The sequence below is a fragment of the Cucurbita moschata genome, unplaced genomic scaffold (genome assembly GCF_002738365.1).
Source record: "Cucurbita moschata cultivar Rifu unplaced genomic scaffold, Cmos_1.0 Cmo_Scf00048, whole genome shotgun sequence".
In the NCBI taxonomy this organism is placed as follows: Eukaryota; Viridiplantae; Streptophyta; class Magnoliopsida; order Cucurbitales; family Cucurbitaceae; genus Cucurbita; species Cucurbita moschata.
In genome coordinates this window covers 1,598,196-1,618,831 of record NW_019268564.1, presented here as the reverse complement: position 1 = coordinate 1,618,831, position 20,636 = coordinate 1,598,196, and the positions used below count along the sequence as shown (strand labels likewise).

Here is a 20,636-nt window from a genome sequence, read left to right as displayed (position 1 = left end):
GAAAAAATTATTTTTGAGATATTTTGAAGAAAGCAAAATTTTTTTTAGTCTTTTTCTTATTTATTAGTCTAATTATTTTTGTAAAATAAAAGCTAAATTACAGTCTAACTGTTTTTTAAGGGAAAAAAAATGCTAAATTATAGAAAATTTATGATGTCCCACATTGGTTGGGTGTAAAGGGTGCTTTCCAAGCGTTTTAAAGCCTTGAGGAAAGCCTAAAGATAACAATATCTGTTAGCAGTGGCCCTAGGTCGTTACTAATGGTATTAGAGCTAGACATTGGACGATGTGCCAGCATTCTCACTGTTTTCTGTAGGGATAGACACGAGGCGGTGTGCCAGTAAAGACGCTGGACCAAAGGGAATGGATTTGGGGGCGGTCCCAATTGGATAAAGGAACGGGTGCCAGCGAGGATGCTGGGTCCCGAACATTAGTTGGAGAGGAAAACAAACCGGGTGTGAAAACCTTCCCCGACCGTGTTTTAAAGCCTTTGTCCATTAAAAAAAAATTCTTACCTTTAATTTTTTTAATAGAAAATCAACAAATATTTTCATTGAAAAATACATTTGGCATTTATTTATTCATTTTAAAATTCACAGCAAAGACTATTCGTTATTCGAAAAATCTGTATTTAAACATTTTGAAATCTCTCCACTTGCCCGCGCAGACAATGTTACTCCCAAATTTCTTCAATCTTCTTCCTATTCTCTCATCTCCGGCGGTCCAATTCCGATCAAAACTCCGTTTACTGCTCGGAATCTCATGAACTCTCACCGCTGAACTCCGAAACCTCTCTCACCCATTGAGCTCTGTAATTTCACCTTCCTCCAATGGCTTCCAAGGAACCCGAAGAGGCCGCCAACACCACTGAGGAAGAAACTCTGGCCTTCAAGAAGAAACGGGCCCGACGCGTGAGCTTTGCCGACGTTGAGATCACTTCCGTCCATATCTTCAACCGTGACGAGGACTACGAGACCCCTCCTGAGACCCAAGCCACTCCCGAGGCCGCTACTCCGGATAACGAGGTCCTGGGGTTCTTCAGGGACTTGGTTGATAGCGATGATTCTCGTGAATCTTCGCCTAATTTGGATGATGATGTTCTTGGGCAGAGGAAATCGTTTTTGAGGCCACTTGGATCGCCGTCGCCCCGGAGCATTTCTGCCGGCTCTGCAGCCTCCAATGATGGCACGTTTTTCTGTTTCTTTCTCTCTTCGTTTTCTCTAGCATTTTGTTTGGTCGGTTTTGCGATTTGATTGTTCTCGAGACATGGAGTTTTGAAGATATCATTTCTTTCATGGTTAATTGTTTTTTTAAAGTAACAATTTATGAAAGTTAGTTTCCCTAAAACATTCACCCAATTCACTATTGCAGATGACAATTTTTTTGGACCTGTATCATCGAGTTTCATTAAATCCAGGCGGCTGTCTGATTCTGCTGCCTCTGATAATAATCACGATGTTACAATGGATTCAAAATCATTTTCAATGCATTTTCGTAGCCTTGCTGGGTCAGACTCGGGGGCGGATATTAGGACTCCCACAGCATTTCGGCTTGCATTTGAAGATAGAACACGGACCCAGAACACCATGCCTACTAACCCCGACAGTTTTATGACTCTAACGATGGCTGACAAGCTGATTTCTCCATCTTTGCAGTCTGATGATGTGGTAAGAAGTAAAGATTCTAATGCAATGAGTATCGTGGGAGAGGACCCCCATAAATTTGATTATGGGAGATTATCTCCATCTTTAGATGCACTTTTGACTGAAGGAAGCAGGGATCTCTATGATGTTTCGGTGGATGAAAAATTGTCGAAACAGATTGAGACTCGTGAAGTCAATCAGATGGTACAACAACACTATGATGAGGAAATTTCCGAGGGAAATGAAAAAGAAAATGTTAGTATGATGTTTTGTTCTTCTTTGATATTTTGTGCTTAGCAGACTTACCTTACTATTATCTAAGGATTGTTCTCACAATTTAAACTTAGTTTTTGTTCGGTATAGACTGGATGATCCTAATATCTAGCAATTTTCTGCATCCACCACACGGCTCAAGTATTTTAATTTTCTTACTGTAATTGAAGATTTTCCAAGTGTTTTTCTAGTTTTGCACAAGTAGGGGTGAAGATGTTTGTCCATTTTTTTTCCCAGGGAAGCAAAGAATACACCAAACATGCAGTTGAGCGAACTATACTCAATAATGGCACGCCCCATAAAGTTTTTCGATCCAATGGTTTGTTGCAAGGAAATTTGTCAGATGGAGGCGTTAATGAGAATTTTCTGATGGATGAAAGGCTCGAGACTCAAAAAAACATTGACTATAAGCTGAAAGATGTATCTCCACTGAATAGATCCTTATCTGTTGAATGGAAAACATCCTTTGCTACTTTCAATTCACCTTCATTTGCTGCTCTTATGACTCCTAACTCGAAGCTGTCAGATTATAGAATGAGTACAGGAAGCATGAATCTTGGCAAGGATCTGTCGTCCAAGCAGAAAATTGTTTCCAAGTTCAGACTACCAGAACCTTCACCATGTGTTTCAAGTATTAAAGAAGGAACTGACAGATTGAAATCCAGACTATCAAGTTACTCTTCTTTAGTTAACTTGAGTGGTCGACCTGATCGTTTCAAGGATCTCAAATGCAAATACACAGACATTCCTGTTGTGCGTTTAGAAGAACGACTTTCTACAGTGAATGAAAATGGTGAATGTCAAAGTTCATTTAGCATTGGTGGTAGTGTAGTCGAAAATTCAAAAGACTTCCTTAGGTTGAGCCAAAGTGAAGAGCCAAAATGTGTAACTGAGGTTGGAGAAACACCAGGCTCTATGGCTCTGGCAAACATTTCCCGCTTGCAACCTAGTCAGCCAGCTATAGAAGCGAAGTCACCCGCTCATACTTGGTCTGAGAAAAAGGATCTTACTCCACATATGATGAAGTCAGAAGATCGTTTATCGGGGTCATCTACTAGTCATAAAATTGATGCCTTGTCAACAGACCTTAAACCTGATGACAAAGAACAGAATAACTCAACTATTATACATGATACACCTGTTTCATCTCCTTTGAAAAGTTCAGTTGTGAGATTATTAGGAGCCACTGAATGTTTGACTAGTTGCTTTGGTGAACTGAAGCAGTGTGACCAACAAGTCAAGCATGTTAGTGATCGTCTGATGCTAGGTGGAGCTGCTGACAATTCAAGTTCATTTCAATCCAAAAGTGGAGCTGTGTCAACTTCACCGTTCAAAGATTCGTCTTTGTTGGATGCGGCTGCTTATGGAGATAACCTTTCAAATTTGCAGGATAATTCTGAAACCTTCAGCAATTTGCAACTTTCTTCAATAGATGGGAACATACAAAATTCTCAATTGGCAAGTCCGGCTAAGAGATCCAATGTTGGTGTTGTTTCACCACAGTTTCAGAAGGCTTGGACAAGTGGATTATCCTCTCTGCAGGTTCTCTTTCCTTTTCGTTAGCAATATTTATGAACTAATTATGTATACAGTCGGATACAGCCCCAAGTTCGAGTGAAAATCTCCTTTGAAAGTTACCTTATCAGTAGTCAACTTTCTACTCAAATCTAATGTGCATAGTTATCTTCTTAATCGGGTTTTCAGTTTATGCAAATAATTTATTGCCATCTTTAATGGCTGTTCTCTCCATCTTTGAAAGTTCATATTGAGTTTGTTTTTTTATTATTTTATTATTTTTTAACCTTAGAGTCCCTTCAATGGAATGCCAAACTACAGTCCCAGAAGGATAATTTCAACCCAGACATCGTCTGGCAAAAAAGAGACCGATATTGTCATCTCTAGTAAGTCAACTCCGAGTCCCTTCAAGAACAAACAATCTCATAATTCTGCAAGGAAAAGACCATTTCAAAGTCCCTTCAGGGATGATCCTTGCGAAGAAACAGAAGATGATGGGACCTTAATGAGGAAAGTTTTGGCTTCTCCAACATCCAGTTTTGGTGGACGTATTAATCATGATTATGATCAAGCTAGCCAAATGTTGGTGAGTTCTTCAAGGAAGGCCAATCACAATCTTTCTGGGAGCAAAAGAAGAAACATTGACATGATTCCTCTTGATGGAGATCACGATGATCATGGCATATTAACAAGGATTCATCAAAGCCCGAAACTTAATCATAGTGGAGGTTGTAATTCAGACTCATCGTTAGAAGAGTCCAATCAAATGAGCAATGGAAGCAAGATGATTGAGGTCAATAAATGTAGAACACTTATGCATTGGACAGAGGTAAGTTGACTGTCTTTTTGGTTGATAAGAATACTTGTCTGCTAACCACATCTGATGACAAAGTCGTAGAGATTTCCTGTTCTTCTTGTGTTGATTCGTGAATTTTTTAACTTGCATTATCATCTTGCAGATGCCAATAAACTTTTTAGCAGATATGAAAGATTTGCTACCCTCATCAATCAAGAAATTGAACTTGAAAGCAGTATATTTTCCCTGATTTCTTACCGCCCCTCTCTTCATTTACATGTTAAATTATATTATATTAAATTATGCCGTGGTCTTCATTACCTAATACTGTTACTTTTTTTTTAATTTTTTAATTTTTTTTTAAAACTTTTATGCAGATTGAAACGCTTGAGGATACTTTGCTTCACCTTTTGAAGATTAAAGAATACGAACTGCTGTGTTCTGAAATCCAGTCTCAGGTTTTGATTATTGAAATTAGCTCATACTTTGATATGCTGTTATACATAACTACTGTGGAGGTTGGTGGAAGCTTTGGCATATTAACATTGATTTTGTTTCATATGTAGAAAGTAACGGAGAATCTTGGAGCAATGCGTAAAAGGTAATTTGAGAAGTACATCTGCTTGTATAAACCATTTTTATGTGAATTCCTTATATTCTCAAGAATTGGTTAAATGATTGTTTTCAAAACTCATAAGTTGATGCTATCACAGAGCTGTGGAAGCTAGATCGTTGATGTACAAAGTAGCATACCAAAGAGCAAAGCTTCAGTTGGTGTATGCAAAGCGAGATAACTACCTGGTATCGTTTTTTCCTTTTTATTTTTATTTTTATTTTTATTTTTATTTTTATTTTTATTTTTAGATTATGAATAAGTTTTAACCGCTGAGCACACTTCCATGCAGAATAGAGCACAGTCATTGAACTCTCATATTGAGGATTTTCAAATACTGAAGATGAACTATGACCACCTCACGGAATGTGGTTCAAAGAGTGGTCAAGTTGATGACAGAAATAGCCTTTCATGCTCAATTGATTCTGAGGTCAGGGATGAGGTTTGTGAATCGCGATTCCCTCTAGATGCCCTATCAATGGAATCACTGGAAAAGGAGTTTGAAGGTCTCAACATTAGGCAGATGTTTTAAACTTGTGTTATGTTGTATATACCCTAGATTTGTAGCCTTGGTATTCTCTCTCTAGTCATCACCCTCAGTTTCGTGTGTAATTATATAGTTCACACACTTAACGTCTGAACTAGTGCTCGAGTATGTGGTGTTTCTGTGAATTATTTTCTGGATGAATGATGCAAGTGAATTTGCTTCGTGCAGGCCTCCTGTGATAGAGCCAGCACAATAAAGCAAGAATTTGAATCTTTGGATGGGAAGATAAACACATTAAGTAAATATTTTTCAACATACTGTAAGTTGAAAGGAGTACCTATTTCAACTGACATACTTGAATCAGTTATTGATCATCTAAGGAAGAGAAAGCTCTGCAGGTCTATTTATCAGGATTTGCAGGTTTCTATATTTACTATTCTTTTTTATTTAAGACCATAATTTCATGAATGTCTGTGATGTAGTTTTATTAAACATTATATATATGATTTTGATCAGATGTGGAAAGTAGATGATTTTGAGAAAAAGAATGATCGTTACACCATACTTCTCAACTACCTTAATTATGCCTGCCAAAGGTTTGATTTGTTTATTTTTGTTTCTGTTTATTTATGTTTTGTTTATGAGCAATTACCGATGGATGATCTCAGTTAAACTCTGCGTCTCTTCATTACGTTTCTAACCTATAGGATTACAATTAAAGATCCACTCCCGAGTGTAACCATTTTAACTACATTGAATGATACTCATATTGAGAAGGTACATAATGAAACCTTTTATCTTCTCAACAGACTTTTACCTATTCTCTTCAATTTCGTTTTACTTTGTTTTTCTCCACCAGAACTTTCCAGAAATGAATGCTTGCAGTGCATTTGCTTTTGTGTTAAATGTTGAGAAGACGAGGAAATGTAATTCCTCAAGGCATTTGTCCAAAGAAACTCAAGTGAGTAAATTCATTCTGCTTGACTAGCCTATCTCTTTATGACTCGTTCCAACCTTTTTCCCTTGCGTTGTTCTTTTGTGTATCTACGGTTCTTGTTTCTATTTCAAGTGTTTATAATCCTATCAGTTTCACTTGATTACCGCAGCTTCTTTCAATGAAAACAAAGGTTACTGTACCTAGCATTTGAGTATTTATCCAGAGTACATACATGCTAGACTTTTTACTATGTTATTGGGTTAGATTGTCAACTCCATATTCATTAATGTTGATGCACTATGCTGTAATTCTATCTTTTTACTATACAGATGATGAGTTCTTTTCTACACAACCTGCTGGATGTGATTGAGGAAATGCAGATAGCCCAGATAGAGATTTCAAATCTCATCCTAATAAGATTCTACTCTCCTTCAGGTCATGAATATTTTCATCACAACCATGCACGATCTTGGTTTTCTTGTACTTGATGACCCACATGCATGATCTTCACTAATCAGTGTTTTTTCCATACAATGTTTCATTTCAAAACACTTCTCCAAAAAATAGTATTAATGTACTTGAAGCAGGTGCAGCTCCATGGTATCTTTGTAGTGCTTGCTATTGGTGATGTCTGCTTATTTTTGGTCCTCAAATTGACGTTGACTGCATGAATAAGCTATGAAAGTTTCGTGACCACAAGTTATTTTCCCTTATGGGAACTTGAAAACCTAACTTCTTTTTGCTGTTCTAATATTTACAGACGAGCAGCTTGATTTGCAACTTAGTTTCATTGACTTCCAAAGTGGCAAGAAGGTAAATCTGGATCTGGACGTATCGGATTTGAGTCGGTAAGCTACAATTTTATCTTTCTATATTTTCTACTGTCTTGCTCACCTGAATTGCCTAATTATCTGGCCTAAAATTTAACTCGCAAGTAATATTATTTATCATTGATTATCTTTATAGAATTTTTATTGTCATTCTAGTTGCTAATATAATTCTCCATTTCAATCTTGTTGTAACCCATGCATTACATAAATTTATTGTTTGGAATTGGATGGGTCGTGAATGTGATTTATATATCAATATTGAAATTGTCATAATGATTTATTGCTCGATCTCTTGGCAGAGGGATTTACCCTTCTGAAGTTCTTCCACATATGGTTGAGTCTCTTGCTTCTACTCAGTACACACTCTCAGAGTCATTGTTAAATGACATTAGAACTGCAGTTGAGAATTTAGATGCTGGATACTCGAGGATTTTAAGAGTTTGTAGATGTGTTTCGGAGGTTGTACAACGGTCATCAAACCGACAATAGCGTTTTCTCAGTATTTCTACATGCTGCTGGTAGTTCCACAATGATAGTAAAACTTAGTCTTGTCAGGTATTTCCCCTCGAAAATACACGGAGGAATTGTAATTTTGACTGACACGTTGGATAAGTTCCATCATGATGTCTGTATGTAGCTGTTGCTTGCTATTTGACCAAATACATCTAAACTTTGAATCAGATCAACAATGATAAAGATTGAGATTATCAGTCTTAGTTTTTATGACTTGGATCACTTTCGTTTCTGTTAAGAGCGTCTAATCTAAAAGTTGAATGCCACACCATGGATGTTGGAATAATGAATTGCAGGAGGATCAAGTTGGAGCTACACCACAAGGTTAAAGCAACCAGTGCACAGGCTTCATCAAGCATTATCATTCAAAATTAGGTAACATCTCACGGACTACTAAAGTGTAATGTAATGATAGAATAGGTTGGGTTCTTAGTTCATGGAGTTCTGCAATCGAATCTAAATCCTAGGATCTTATTGCTTAATTTCTTTATTATTCTTTAGATTTGAGCATTCCCAAATGACCCAAAAGCACTATTTATCTAATCATAATATAAAACTCTCAAGTTGGATATGACTTTTATATTCATAAGGTCCAAATTTGACATTATTGCATAAACATAAAGTTGTTAAAAACAGGGTAGGATCTGCTTGGATCAGCATCTTTCTTGTAATATTAGCGTTCCTCATGTCTTGAATTAAAGGAGGCCAGCAAGGAGTGGTCCAGTGTATATCGTAACTTCACGTGGCATTTTATGGGTGCAACTGATAATTATTGGTGATATCATTTGTTGGGATTGAATGCCATTTTTTAAATTTATTAGGTGGAACTTTTGGAAAAATTGACGTATATTTTCTTTTACATTGAAAATTTTCTCGTACAATATTATATGAAATATATACTTTTTGTTTTTTTAGTTAAAATCTATTTTTAGATCAGAGCTAGCAAACTGAAAAGGACCTAATTTCTTGATGTAGATGTTCTCTTGTATCTATTTGTTTAGAGCCTCCAATAGGATTTTGTCTGTTTGAAAATTTCATATAGGATTTATTCAATAGTTTATTGAAAAGTCAGGCAAATGGGTAAAACTCCATACCCATATGAACTTTTATTATTGGAAGACTTGCAATAGTGAAAATGTCATGTGAACTTTCAGTATCATAAGAGCATAGAATCTGTTTTATTATCACTAATATGCAATCACATCATCAAGAACATTCACTAATTATATAAAGGAATTAAGTATTGATGCTGATTGAAATACAGGGGTCCCAACCTTCTAGGATGTTGATTGATTAAGAATCTTCATCCTTTATGCTTCTTAACCAGGTTATAAACTTTTATTGTTTATATTTGTGATATTTTTGTTGAAGTTTTTAGTATAGCTTCATTTTACTGTTCATCGACTTTTTCACGTTATTGTTTAAATGTTTGACTAATCGTGGGTATCAATGTCTAATCGTTTAGTTAGTGATAATGTCGATGAAAGTATCGCTGAATGCAGGTATTCAATAGTGGGAAGAGAAGGATGGAAGGAAGGAGAAAGCACTTATATGCACACTTTTTGGATTTCTGGGGTTCAATTCTTCATTGGTGATCTTTGATGTATTTTCTTCATTTGCCAAGTAGGTCTCTGATTCCCTCGTATTAGCATTCTCTCTCTCTCTCTTCTCTTCTCTTCTCTTCTCTTCTCTTCTCTTCTCCTTCTCTTTTGAGCTATGAAGATTGCATCCTAGAGAGAAAACGGCTTTAAAGATACGAGTAGAGTGGCGTTTCAAGTGAGATTTACCGTTTTGTTGAAAAGTTTGAATAATCAATCTATGCGATTGAAAGATGTAGGCATCTCATTTATGGATTTGTGTGGTGAGGATTATTATGAGACGTAGTCCAACGTTTGCTGATTAAGATGTAGATGATGAGTTTATAAGTAAGGAATACTGTCTCATTGGAAAACTAAAAGTAAAGTCATGAGAGTATATGCTCAAAATGAGCTATATCATATCATTGTGAAGGTTCGTGATTCCTAACATGGTATTAGAGCTAGACACTGGGTGGTGTGTCAGTAAGGACGCTAAACTCCCAAGGGGTGTGGATTGTGAGATCTGACCTCGGTTGGAGAAAGAACAAAACATTCCTTATAGAGGTGTGGAAACTTCTCTCTAGTAGACGCTTTTGTGCTTGACTCCACTTCAATAGGAGATCAAACAAGATTGAGTTCGATAGCCGAGGTTCATTTTGTGCTTGACTCCACTCACTACCTTTTAGCGTGAATGGGTAAAAAAAAGACCTTTAAAGAGCTTGGTACCCGTAAATTTCTTTTTTTTTTTTTAAATTGTTTTAAAATTTGAAAGTTGAAAATTGCATTTGATTTTCCTTTAAAGAAAAGAAAAAGAAAGAAAAAAAAAAAACTTTAGAATTCATAAATGATTTAATGGCTGCCTAATTGCACCAAATGGGAAACCAAAAGCATAGTTTACATCTAAAATGTATTGGAGCCTATACTATGAACCAACCTCTCATATTAAATATTTTTTCAATGAATTATTTAGCCAAAAAATGTGTTTTAATATATTAACACATTTAATTTTAATTTTGTCTCATATGTTTAATATAATTGTAATAATGATATAATATTGTAAGGAAAAAAAAAAGATTTGTTTTTTTTTATATATATATATATATATTTAATTTTTTATTTCTTTATTCAATTAAAAAGATTATAAATATTGATATAGTGTTTTTTGTGAAAATATTAAATAATAGAGAAATAATCACTACCAGCTTAACCTATGACCTTTAAGCTCTTTACTATAAACTATAATATCTCTAGTGACATAATATATTAATATAATATTAAAAAAATAAAAAATTCTTTAAGAATATAAAAAGTACCCTTTTGGCTTTTCGCAATTAAATACTATGGAAATTGGGAATTAACCCATTTTTTGTAAATATTTCATTTATTTATGTTATATTTTTAATTTATAAATATGTATTTTTTAATATATGTAAATTTTAGTAGACTTAAATAATTTTTTAAAAAATATTGATGGGATAAATAATAAAGAGAGAAATATGAAAAATGATAGAATTTTTAATTGTTTTTGTTTTTTTAATTTTTGTTCATTATCGTCTAAAAAAAGAAACTTTTTTTTTTTTAACTTATTTATTTTTTTAATTTTTATTATTGGGTATGTGTCAATTTTTCCCTTTTCACACATGCTCACATCCTTCCCATATCCTTCTCTTCTACCCACCTAAAATGAGGGAAAGAAAAAAAACCAGAATCAGATTAAGAGAGATTCTCAGAAATTTCCAGTTTCTTTGGGGTTCTTTTGCAGCAATCATTAGTTTTGTTATAATCTGAAGCCCCCTTTTACCGATCTCTGCTTCTGTTTTCTAAGTGCGGTAATTTCTTTTTTGAAACCTCTCTTGTACTTCTATCAGTTCTTCCCCCTTTCTTTTTTTTTGTGTTTTCTCTTTCTCTCCCTTTTTCCGTTTGCTTGGGAAATGATTTCTGTTAAAGTATTGCCCGATTTCGACTCTAGGAGGTGTTTGCTGACTGCCCTTTTGTTCTTGTATGCATCAAATTCGTTATCGTTGAGTTTTTCTTCATGTTTTGGTTCTATGTTCAACTGGGTTGCTTTTGATTGTATGGATTTGTGTGTTTTTGCCGCGGTTTTTCTCTTTTTCTGACAGGTAATTTTGATTGTGCAAAAGAGTTGGACGTTTGATTCATTCAGTCTATGAAATCATCGCAGGAAGCTAACTCCATTTATTGTTGTCGTGGTTTTCATGGTTCAGAATTGAATGTTCACGAAAGTTTTCTCCTCTTCCCCTTTATTCTCGTGCTGAGTATGAATTTGTGTTAAGTTCTTGGAGCTGGGGACATGGGTAGTGGCCATGTCTTTCATGTCTTTCCACTTAAAGGTAGGTTCAGTTTCCAATTATGAGTTCTTGTTGAATAGCAGCTTAATTATTTGCCCTTTTTGGACAGTTTGTTTTGGAGTAATTCTCTACTTTAGCTGATAAATTATTTGGTTTTGTAGAGGGAGAAATTATGGGCATGGTATGTATTTCATTGTAGGTTGATTCTTAATCTTTGATTTCTCTTGTTAAAAGTAATCTCTCTTGAACTGCCTTTTTTTAGCTGTTGTAAAGATTTGGGAGTGATGGTTTTGATTAATATGATGTTTATTTATTGCAGAAGCTGCATTTAGCTTGTTCCTATAGTTGATTCTAGCTTTGGCAATCTCGAAATATTTACAAGGAAACGTGCGAAGATCTGATTGCAGCATGGGTTACTTATGTGATTTCTGTGGGCATCAAAGGTCGATTGTTTACTGTCGATCCGACTCTGCAGCTTTGTGCTTATCTTGTGACCGTAATGTTCACTCTGCTAATGCACTGTCGAGGCGCCACTTGAGGACGTTGTTATGTGATAGGTGCCATTCACAAGCTGCATTTGTTAGATGTCCTGAAGAGAATATTTCACTTTGTCAAAATTGTGATTATATGGGGCATAGCTCATCTGCCTCCATTTCGTCCCGAAAGAGGCAACCAATCAATTGTTTCTCAGGATGCCCGACAGCTGCAGAACTCTCATCTATCTGGTCGTTTGTTCTAGATCTCCCTTCTGTTGGCGATGCTTGTGAACAAGAATTAGGATTGATGAGCATTGCTGAAAATAGTGCAGTAAATGCCTGGGGCCCTGACGATCAAGCTGGTCAAAATGTATCTGGTGCAGATCAAACCAATGAATTCTCAAATGAGGATAGATCAATTTGGTATGGCTCCTCTTCAATGCCTCAATATCCATCCAAGCTTCACATCGCGGACCAACCAATGACGATAGATGCTACTTCACCCAAGGTACATACTGATAAATCATATTCTCCGGAACTAAATTTAAACGAAAGGTTTCTGCATTAGATATGAATTTATTAAAATGATGGCATATGTAGCAAATGTAATCAGTCGTGTCGTTTATGCTGTTCAATCCAAATCCTTATCAAATCGTGTGGTTCCCCCAAAATCCTAGGTAACAGACCAAATTATCGACGAAGTATATAATCCTAATTTTACTGGCACAAGTCAAAAACTTGATACTTATGAATTCCTAGTGGCTATCTATCTACCATATTAACACCTCATCACTTTCGTTTTAAAAATGTTATGGTATAAGTTGGTAGACTGTAAGAATGGTATGTATATGCTTGTCGTAGTGGCCATCGTCTACTATGTTAAACTTGGTTTTCTTTTTAAAAACGTCATGATCTTATTTAGTTATTTGTAAGAATAGTACGTATAAGCTACTTTGAACACACTATATTTTTCGATTTGACTAGTCAAACCAATTTCTGAACAACTTTTATTGTTTAGAAGTAATTTCCAAAACCTCTTTCAATGAAATCATAATTATTGTTCAAAGATGTAATCTCCATTAGTGGATGAAGTGTTTAGGGTTACCACTGGACACAATTCAAAGTTATATACTGTGGCACTTATTTTCCAAAACTAAAATATTTTTATTTTTATTCTTGGAGTCATGAGCCTTGCTGAATAAATATTTCAATACTATGATCTATTATCTATAGACTCTGCAATGGAAATCAAAGATTCACTAGTAGTTTCTTATTACTTTCTTAGTTTTTAACATTTATTTTGATCAACTCTCATTCTTATGACTTGAAAATAACTGTGACCTCCTATATTTTTCGAATGATGTGAACTTATTTGATATTTGCACGTAAATGGCTCTACTGGCAGCAGTCAGTAGAATCGTCCTAGTATGACTTTGACATTTATGGCTTAAAATTCGGTAGTTTTTTCATAAGAATCTTTGCAATTTTCACACTATTAATATGCAGTTGCACTGTGCTGGAACAAAAGGTCCTGGACTCGATATTGAAGATGACCTCTACGAGAATTTGAATATGGATGAAGATAGTTTGAATCTTGAAAACTATGATGAACTATTTGGTGTATCTCTCAGTTTTTCTGAAGAATTGCTAGAGAATGGTGGTATTGATAGCTTGTTTAGGATGAAAAGTCTGTCCGCCACGAAATCTGGTTGCCCTGGTGTGCCTGCAGCAGAGGTACTTCAATCCCTTGGCAGAAAAGCCTTCTGATTGTTTATTGGAAGTTAGTCTGTCATTGCTTCATGCTATTTGTTGGTTGTTTCTCATGGATGAACTTATAAGGATTTAATAATTTCAAACCACTTGATTTTAAGTATGAATGATAACAAGCACTTGTGATATTACACTTACATATTCTAAATGTGAATGTTTATATTCAGGGAGCGTCCGTTGGTTTAGTTAATAATACGATGCGTCCAGCGAGCAGTAATGCAGCATCTGCAGATTCCATGATGAGTGCGAAGACTGAACCGATTCTCTGTTATAACAATAAGCAAGAGCACTCCAGCCTATCATTTTCTGGCATGACGGGAGAGAGTAGCGCAGGCGAACCTCAAGACTGTGGAGCTTCACCAATGCTTCTAATGGGAGAGCCTCCTTGGTGTTCTATGGCCACTGAGAGTTCCTTCCAGTCATCTAATCGTAGCGATGCCGTAATGCGTTACAAGGAAAAGAAGAAAGCTCGAAAGTGAGTATTAGTAGCTTTGAATCCTTTTAGCTTCGTGCGTAATTATTTCACATAGCTTTTGCATTCTCAACTGTCGTTTGATCCTGTCATAGGTTTGAAAAGAAGGTGAGGTACGCTTCTCGCAAAGAGAGGGCCGATATTAGAAGGCGTGTCAAGGGGCGCTTTGTTAAAGCTGGAGAAGCGTATGACTATGATCCACTGAATCAAACCAGAAGCTACTGAAAGTTCAACTTTTGGAATTTGATGAATACGAAAAAGTAAAACAAAAAACCAAAAAAAAAGTAAACCGAAAGGGATATGTGGCTTAATAGTCCGACAATATACTCTAATCAATGGATAAATATCGCTTTCCCAGTGTCGAACGGGAAGTTTATTTGTATATGAAGGACCCTGAGTTTTCCATCAGATGGTAAGAGGGTAGATGCACAAAAGCCAGGTCTATAATAGCGTGTCGATACAACTTGAGGGGGCTGGAAATTCTGTATCCATACTGCCAAAAACGAACAAAGGATCACAAATATTTGCCTCGAAGACGGTTTACATATCCGAACGGCTATATGTTTCTTGGTTAATCCAGCTTCAGCTCCTTTGCTGGTTGGCAATGGCTGTGTTCAGAACATGGAAGTCGCCTGTTCCTCCTCGCTTTTGGCTTCTTGACAAGCATGGCTGCACCAAAACTCACAGTTTCCAGGTAATCTTGATTCCCTTTCAACTGACCTTGTAAATTTGATAATCTATTTATTTGATGAGGTAGAAATGTGCAGCCAGAAACAGTTATATTTGGGACAAAACTGAACTGTTGTAACTTGAAATTTCTTTCTTTAATGGCACACGATGAATGTATATGTTGCAAAGATTGTTCTTAGTGTTTAACCAATTTTGTAGTCCTTTTCTTGTTTTTCTCTTCTCAATTACTTCAAAGGAACCAAATTATTTGTTCATGTTCGTTCTGTGGAGATCTTGTAAGTTCTTTGTAACATAAATGTATGGCTTGTTTGTTGTCATACAAGTCCATTTTTAGCTAGCCTCCGTTTGCAGTTCAGTACACACATGTTTCAACAGGAGTTCACTTTTTCTTTAGACTTAGATTAGTTCGGCTTAAGAAACAAAATGTGAAATTTCACATCGGTTGGAGAGGGGAACGGAACGAAGCATTCGTTATAAGAGTGTGAAAAATTCTCCCTAACAGACGTTTTTTTGACAGCGATACGTAATGGACTAAAGCAAACAATATCTACTAGTGGTGAGCTTGAACTGTTACAAATGATATTAGATTAACGAACCTGAACTTGAGCTATTACATATGGTATTAGAGTAACGGACCTGAGCTTGAGCTGTTACATATGGTATTAGAGTAACAGACCTGAGCTTGAGCTATTACATATGGTATTAGAGTAATGGACCTAAGCTTGAGATGTTACGTATGGTATTAGAATAACAGACCTGAGCTTGAGCAACATATGGTATTAGAGTAATGGACCAAAGCGGACAATATCTATTAACGGTGGACTTGAGCTGTTATAGATGGTATTAGAGTTAGACACCAAGTGGTGTGCTAGCGAGGACGCTGACGAATAAAAACCTCTCCCTAGCAGATGCATCGTGATACGAGGACGCTAGTGTGTATAAACCTCTCCCTAGCAGATGTATCACATGGTGATACGTAAAACAAAAACAATTGTTTAGTTGCCAAGAAAAGAAACCCATAAAATAGCTTTAGTTTGAATAACTACAAAGACCAACCAGTTTAAAAATGGCACAACCAACAACTGAAACAAACTTAAGAGACAGAGTTAGTAGATTTTATAAATTTCAATAAGTAAATTAGCACCAATACATTTCTCTCTTAACTACTTGTGCAATCCATACAAATTGAGACCAAAATTTTCATCTTCAACCACTTTGCTCAAAAATCATATCAACTCAGAGCAAAGGGGTGACCTTTTACACTTGAATCTCACTGGAGATCAGAATAGAGGGAATTTTTTGTGGGCTCAATAACAAGATATAGCTGAGGCATTCAAGGTGAGTTCGCCACCACGTGACCGTAAACGCTTAGGGCATCTTTTTGTATCAACACTACGAAGCCAAAATCGAACCCAGCTTTGTGAACGATCGGCTAACTGAAAACTATAAGATTTATGAAACCAATCAATCATCGTCGTCTGAACTACTGTCACCCAACATTCTCCCGTTGTCCTCAGCTTTAGTCGTATTATCCTGCAAGGATAGTTGATCACACTGATATGAAAATCGGAACCAAGAGTAACAGGCGCAACCGACATTAGTATTTGAAAGTATATCTTACTGGCATCTTATCCCAATCTTTTAGCTTGGAATTGGTCAGCATATAATTATCACGTAATGGAGCCCAGGCAGGCCCTTCAGCTTCCGCTGCATCACCTGATGTGTTCCCCTGTTCAACATAGAGGTGGTCATTTTAATTCATTATGAACACGAAGAAACAGATAATACACCTCCCTTCCCCATTCCACTGTAAACAAAAACAACGGTGATGATGGTAATTAAACAGGCCACACATATGCTTTGCCTCGAGTACAGAGACTCAGGTGTTTGTAAAGAGTAACATCCCTTGTAAGCGATTGAGACAAGAATTTACGAACACGTTAAAAGTTGATAAATTTATCAAATTCTATAGCGGAAATTGGAAGACTAGAAAGTAGAAATAACCAACCTTCGCATTACTGTTTGTTGCTGACAAAGTTGGCTTGCCCAACTCAGAAAAGAAGGCTTCTTTCCTGCGCTTACTTATAGCTGACAGTAAACCAAATAAATTACTCAGAATGAGACAAGATAGAATGAAAAGGTCAACACATGGTTTCACCCTAAGTCTTCAATAGCCCCTCACATAATCACAAGTCAAGAAAGAAAGAATGAGCGTGCGAGTATGCAACCATGATAGGTCTAGTAATGTTACGCTAAGCTCGAGATAACACTACGTAAGCCAACAGTGGTAGGCAAGGCATTAGTTGACAGAAAGCAAGCATGAGAAACTAACGGGGCGATAAATCCAAGGCACGTGCCTATAAATAACTGGTTACTCCAATCACATAGTAAAACTACTATGACTCATTCATTAGAACTTTGGTATGTTGTCAGACTACACAAAATGGTTTTCATCAAGGATAAGCAGAAACCCCAAAACAAAATATAAGACATACATCGTACAACGTCGAAAATTAAGCTACAAGATTCAGTACAATGTAACGTGAACTACAGATTCAAACCAAATTAATCGAATGCAAATGCCATTTTCACAAAGCAAGAAAGAAGGGGTGAAAATTATATTAGTTCTACACAATTATTGATTTTGTTAACTTCTGAGATCAAAGTTACATAGGAGGCATAATACCTTTAGCATCTTTAGCTCTGGAAGGATTCAAACCCTTCTGGGCATGTTGTGCCTTGTTGACCTGTATCATATTAATAATAACGGAATTCAGCGATGAGTACAAAATAGAAGAGCAAAAAATTGGCTGAAATATAAATTTGGCTACTTACAGCATTAAACAACTTGACGACTGGCAATCAAACAAGAACCAATGCATAGAGATAACTATGTTAGTATGACAACAAATGCTATAATCAACAGCCACACCCATCTTTATAGAAGATAAAACGATACACTACCTCCTTTTGTAGCAACGCCAATAAGAAACTTCTCATGAGAATCCAAGTAAGTAGCAGGCTTCACATGCCCTTTTTCTGCCAGCTACAATATCCAAACATTTAGAGTAAGCCAATTTGAAGCAAGCTAAATCATACAACAAACATAATAGGAAATACCAATTGTTTCTCCTTCTTGGCCTCTCCTTTGACCTTCCGCTCAGCTTCCTCTTCTGCAAGCTTTTCAGCAACAAGCTTCTTGTTTGCTGATAATATAGGACCCTGCAACAAAAACATGGCGGATTAATCCTTCATTACTACCATTGAAAACAACTCCAACACACGTAAGATGTATAAACTACCAGAGTTTCATCAGATATGCTCTTCTTAAGAATACTCCTGAAAGCAGCTCTGAATGCTCTACAGCCTTCAATAAACTTAGTTATACCCGGTTGCATTACACCACTCTCATCGTCTTCGGAAAGCCCCGCATCCGAATTCACATCGTTCCCTTCCTCTTCTTCACCCTCAGAAAACTCTTCATCTTCAACCTCCTCGCGATTGTGCTCTGAAACTTTGCTCTCATCTCCAACCGCTGGAGCCGCTGCAGTATTTGTGTCATCATCTTCATCATCTGAATTATACTCCCGCGCTCGTTTTCGAAAAAGTTTCTGCATTTTCCTATCAATCTTAACTTTGTTTCCACTTCCACCCATCATCCTCGGTCTTTTCTTGTTCCTAGAACCGATCTTTTTACTCCTCTTCGTACCTCTCATCAATTCCCCTTCCTCAGCCATAGTTTCTGATTCAAATGCACAACGAACTTTTCAAGTCTATCAGAGAAAGTTCTGTAGAAATCAACCGCCACGACACGAACAATGGAAGAAGATGCTGACGAACAGAGTGATTAGGGTTTACGAAAGGGAAATTTGAAATAAAAGGCCCAATTGGTTTTGGCCCATTTTTTAAATTAAAAAAAAAAATCCAATAAAATAAAATAAAAATGCATGGATTTATTAATTATTGTATTTGATTAATTAAGGGAGAATTTCAATTTTCATTCAAAGAATATAAAATAAGAAAAAATTAGTTAACGCTCTCCTATTAATATGAATTTTGAGTAGGGGTGTACATTCAACCCGACAATTCGGACCAACCCAAACTGAATAGAGGGTTGGGTTGGGTTACCAATCCAACTAACCCGAACTTTTGGTTTGGGTCAAAAAAATCTCTCAACCCAACCCGACCCGGACCATGCATACCCCTAATTTTGAGGTACTACTTACTTCGTTTGATCGGTACTTTGATGGTTAGTTTAGGTTCTTAACGTGTTTTAATTTCTTTAAACTCCTTCAATAAGTCCTAAATTTATTGAAAATATCAGTAATCGAAACCGGATTGAAATTCGAGTTCAAAACGGTCAAAGCACGTGAAACTTGGAAAATCGGTTTGATTGAACAAGACTCGTCATCCCTTTATCTCTAGCAATCCTTCGCTTGCATGTGCGTCGTCTTCTATTTTTCCTCTTACCTCGTTTGGCTTTCCCAACCGTGACCCCAATTGCTTATGGCCCCTCCGACAACGTTGTAGTGCTCCTCAAGACGAACTTATTGGGTAAAGAATCATGCAATTCCATCGAGTATTATAAGAGATATAGACATTTGAACATTCAGGGATACCTAGAACTGTTACCTTCGATCCTCAAACCGATCTCCTTTTGCAAGCATTCTCAACCCTCGACGTTTGTAAAACTGCTCATAACGAAACTATGGAGACAACAATCAAGCCAAATTATTCAGAAATGAGTAAATGAACTAACCCGTGACTTACCCTAGAAGCTCGAATTCGATTTCCACCATCTCGAGCTCCTCTACCCAAATTGGTTCAACAAAACTCAAACTTGTCTCCACGAACGGAACCCTTCAACCTCACTCTAAATGGGTCTTGGTTGCTCGAGAATCTAAACAAGAAGAAACTTCAATGGACGTGGATTTATCTCAACTCCAACATCGTTTTCCTTCATAAGTTCGAGCTGTTATCTTCCAACTCTCATCCATTCAATTTAACCATCGCTCACCTAATCCCACCATCACTACCCGAAAATCGTGCACTTAAATGCTGGTTCACGCCACTCACCACGTCATCGACCCTATACCTTACATAAGATCGACGACTACAACAATTTTAAATTTTATTTATTTAAATAAGTATTACGAGCAATCCGGATGATAATTAAATTCCATAAAAGTTATTAACTCATGGGAGCCACTAAAATGCTATCTACATAAAGTCTATATAAGCTTCATTTGAAACTCCTTGGAACTTTTGAGCCACCAGAAATTTACCACTATATCATAAATTCAATGAAGAACACCTACGGATAGTTGCATCCATAAATTTACTTTTTGACACAATATGGGGTTAGCTTTGAGATAATCAAATTCATGAAGTTTTAATTGATTTGATCCATCACCACTTGAAGCTTCCTCCGATCGCGTATATGAATGGCGTCAGTCGAATCAGGATGAGCTGATCATAAATCTTTACCATTTCAACAATTCCACGATTTTCTCGTCGGTTTTTTTTTTTTTTTTGCTGTTTTCGATCATCCGCTCTCTGTTTCTCTTCGTTCTTGCAGATTGAACGCTTTGACGTAAGTTTCCGGTCGCCTCCTTTTCGTTTTCGTTTTCTTCATGAAGAAATGTTCACTTTTCATTTATGGATCTTATCTGGTTTCTCAATTTGGTAAAGACGGAATCGCTTTTTTTTTTTTTTTTTTTTTTTTTTTTTTTTTT

The 20,636-nt window shown here is 36.4% G+C and overlaps 4 protein-coding genes across 11 annotated transcripts in view; 3 read left to right on the top strand and 1 right to left on the bottom strand.

The window, feature by feature from the left end:
• Window positions 1-644: 644 nt before the first annotated feature.
• LOC111435213 lies at window positions 645-7,815 on the top strand. Its single transcript, XM_023072604.1, has 16 exons — window positions 645-1,185; window positions 1,372-1,898; window positions 2,154-3,458; window positions 3,724-4,260; window positions 4,391-4,462; window positions 4,605-4,685; window positions 4,794-4,828; window positions 4,941-5,028; window positions 5,133-5,282; window positions 5,556-5,747; window positions 5,844-5,923; window positions 6,035-6,104; window positions 6,187-6,288; window positions 6,594-6,699; window positions 7,025-7,112; window positions 7,394-7,815. The coding sequence occupies exons 1-16, from the start codon at window positions 831-833 to the stop codon at window positions 7,581-7,583; spliced, it is 3,978 nt and encodes a 1,325-aa protein (XP_022928372.1). The 5' UTR covers window positions 645-830; the 3' UTR covers window positions 7,584-7,815.
• A 1,978-nt stretch (window positions 7,816-9,793) lies between these two features.
• Window positions 9,794-15,101, top strand: LOC111435216 (zinc finger protein CONSTANS-LIKE 9-like). Of its 7 annotated transcripts, none has more exons than XM_023072617.1 (7): window positions 9,794-9,879; window positions 11,410-11,535; window positions 11,603-11,674; window positions 11,813-12,477; window positions 13,476-13,703; window positions 13,907-14,214; window positions 14,307-15,101. In XM_023072617.1, the coding sequence occupies exons 4-7, from the start codon at window positions 11,902-11,904 to the stop codon at window positions 14,434-14,436; spliced, it is 1,242 nt and encodes a 413-aa protein (XP_022928385.1). In that variant the 5' UTR covers window positions 9,794-9,879; window positions 11,410-11,535; window positions 11,603-11,674; window positions 11,813-11,901; the 3' UTR covers window positions 14,437-15,101. The 7 variants fall into 7 exon arrangements, with proteins under 7 accessions (XP_022928385.1, XP_022928382.1, XP_022928381.1 ...); XM_023072614.1 differs by lacking the exon at window positions 9,794-9,879 and adding an exon at window positions 10,798-11,013; XM_023072613.1 differs by lacking the exon at window positions 9,794-9,879 and adding an exon at window positions 10,798-11,013 and having other exon boundaries at window positions 11,305-11,535.
• Window positions 15,102-15,984: 883 nt separating this feature from the next.
• LOC111435218 (RRP15-like protein) lies at window positions 15,985-18,757 on the bottom strand. The gene is made up of 8 exons (XM_023072620.1): window positions 18,204-18,757; window positions 18,022-18,123; window positions 17,866-17,947; window positions 17,737-17,756; window positions 17,588-17,648; window positions 16,910-16,989; window positions 16,523-16,630; window positions 15,985-16,434 (listed from the first exon to the last, which is right to left on the bottom strand). The coding sequence occupies exons 1-8, from the start codon at window positions 18,636-18,638 to the stop codon at window positions 16,366-16,368; spliced, it is 957 nt and encodes a 318-aa protein (XP_022928388.1). The 5' UTR covers window positions 18,639-18,757; the 3' UTR covers window positions 15,985-16,365.
• Window positions 18,758-20,211: 1,454 nt separating this feature from the next.
• Window positions 20,212-20,636, top strand: part of LOC111435220 (probable E3 ubiquitin-protein ligase XERICO) — a 2,498-nt gene continuing 2,073 nt past the window's right edge. The window contains exon 1 of one of the 2 annotated variants that reach the window (XM_023072622.1): window positions 20,212-20,494. The gene's annotated coding sequence lies outside the window, so the exon portion shown is untranslated. The other variant, XM_023072623.1, reaches the window with a different exon arrangement.